At 53.6% G+C, this 2,039-nt stretch overlaps 1 protein-coding gene across 1 annotated transcript in view; it reads right to left on the bottom strand.

Moving 5' to 3' along the window:
- Window positions 1-1,527: 1,527 nt before the first annotated feature.
- Prss35 (protease, serine, 35) overlaps window positions 1,528-2,039 on the bottom strand; it is a 1,234-nt gene continuing 722 nt past the window's right edge. The window contains exon 2 of the mRNA XM_013032263.1: window positions 1,528-2,037. Within this exon, the coding sequence (XP_012887717.1) occupies window positions 1,528-2,037 (510 nt within the window). The remainder of the gene's footprint in view (window positions 2,038-2,039) is intronic.

Genomic DNA, 2,039 nt, shown 5'->3' with positions numbered 1-2,039 from the left:
GGCCCTGGGTGCGATACCTTAGACCATATAAGTAGAAAAAGTGGGAAGTGGTGCTGTGGCTCAAGTGGTAGAGTGCTTGCCTTGAGCTGAGGAGCTGAGGGACAGCACCCAGGCCCAGAGTTCAGACCCCATGACCGATAAAAAACAAACAAAAAACAGTAAAAATTACAACTAATTTATTTTTAAATTTTTGTATTTTTTAACAAGTATGGTAAAAACAGTATGAACTTGCATTCAATTTCAGCTATTTTAAGCACCACTTACAAGATTACTAATAGAGTGAAACCCCTATTCTTTTAGGAGATATCTTTTTTAAAGGAATAATTAAAATGTATTTGTACCTTAGCAGAATCAATGACTTGTTCACGTCATCAGAAAAGAGAATGTAGTCTCAGAAACTGCCTTGCAGAAGCTGTGTAGAGTGATGCATACTTGTAATCCCAGCTTCTTGGGAGGCAGGGACAGGAGGTTTATGAGTTGGAGGTAAAGGCAAAGTTAGCAAGACACCATCTCAAAAAGAAAACCAAAAGACTTGGGGGCTGTTGTCTGTGCAAGGTCCTGGGTTCAACTCCCAGTACTGCAAACCAAAGAGAAACTATACCTTTTTCTCTTAACCTCTTTTAATCAAGAGAAATAGGTCTCTCTTTAGAAAAAGATTACAAAATTCTTTGCTTTCAAAATATAGCACCAGTGGCTCACGCCTGTCATCCTAGCTACTCAGGAGGCTGAGATCTGAGGAGGAAGGATGGAAATCAGCCTGGGCAGGAAAGTCTGTGAGATTATCTCCAATGAATCTCCAAAAGGAAAGAAAAAAAGAAGCTGTGGCTCAAGGGGTACAGTGCTGGCCTTGAGCAAAAAAAGCCTTTTAATACATGATCCTAGTTTATAAGTTCCTCTCCCTAGGCCTGCATGAAATGTTCCTATGTTGAGTAGGAAAACTCTGACATGGTAAAATACGCTTCCTGCTTCTAGGCTTATTTCACGAAGCATCCCAGGTTTACAGTCGCTGCAGCTTCTGATTTTTTAGGAAGCAGTCCTTCGTACTTATGTTTCCCAAGCTGGCAATTTCTTCAGCAATTCTGAAAAACAACCACACACACACACACGAAAGCCGCAGCCTGTCATCCTGGCTCCTCGGGAGGAGGCTGAGCTCTGAGCCTGGTGGTTCGAAGCCAGCTCGGATAGCCAATACCGTGACACTCTCATCTCCAACGGAGCCCCCCAAAAGCCAGCAGAAGTGGGGCTGTGGCTCGAGGGGTAGAGCTCTGGCCGGAAGCAAAAACAGACAAGACTGCTGACATACAGACAAACAGACAGACAGACAAGCGCAAGGACAGCGCCCGGGCCCTGAGTTCAAACCCCAGGACTAGCACCAAAAACAAGTCACGTGCCGAGCGAGGATGCGGCGCCCCACGTGTCCACATCCAGATCTTTCCCGGTGTCGGGAGACGTTGTCCAGGGGGGCGAACCGGCCGTGTGCGGGGCAGAGCCGGGCCCGGAGCGCGGCGGGGGTCCCCCGGCTCTCCACTAACCGTGGGCGCAGTCGGCGTCGTTGCCGTGGATCCAGAGGCAGATCTGCGCGTACTTGAGCGGCGTGATGCGCACGGCCACGTTGTAGCTTCCCGGCGCCCCGGGCCCGGCCTCCCGCTGGTGGCCCGCGTACACCGCCACCACCTTGCGCGTCCAGGCGCGCGTGGCCGGGTCGCGGAGCCGCAGGTAGACGCCCGAGCCGCCCGCGCCCGCGCGCGCGTCGCAGCGCTGGAACAGCAGATCCGGAGACTCACGCGCCACGCGGCAGAATCGGTACACCACGCGCTCCGGCCGATCGTCGTCGAACCCCGAGAAGTGGATCCGGCGGCCCGGCGTGTCCTCCGTGTCCGGGCTCACCCCCAGCGCCATGGGCCGCTGGCCGTGCGCGCGCTTCAGCTCCAGCACCGCGTAGTCGTAGTCCAGGCCGGGCTCGTGGCCCTCGCCCGTGGCCCAGCCCCGCGGCACGTGCGTGTTCTTCACGCGGATCCATCGGAAGGCGGCTCGCGCCT

This window comes from Dipodomys ordii, unplaced genomic scaffold (genome assembly GCF_000151885.1).
Source record: "Dipodomys ordii isolate 6190 unplaced genomic scaffold, Dord_2.0 Scaffold152, whole genome shotgun sequence".
NCBI classification, from domain to species: domain Eukaryota; kingdom Metazoa; phylum Chordata; class Mammalia; order Rodentia; family Heteromyidae; genus Dipodomys; species Dipodomys ordii.
The sequence above is the reverse complement of the archived record's forward strand: the minus strand, read 5'-3'. Positions and strand labels throughout refer to the sequence as shown.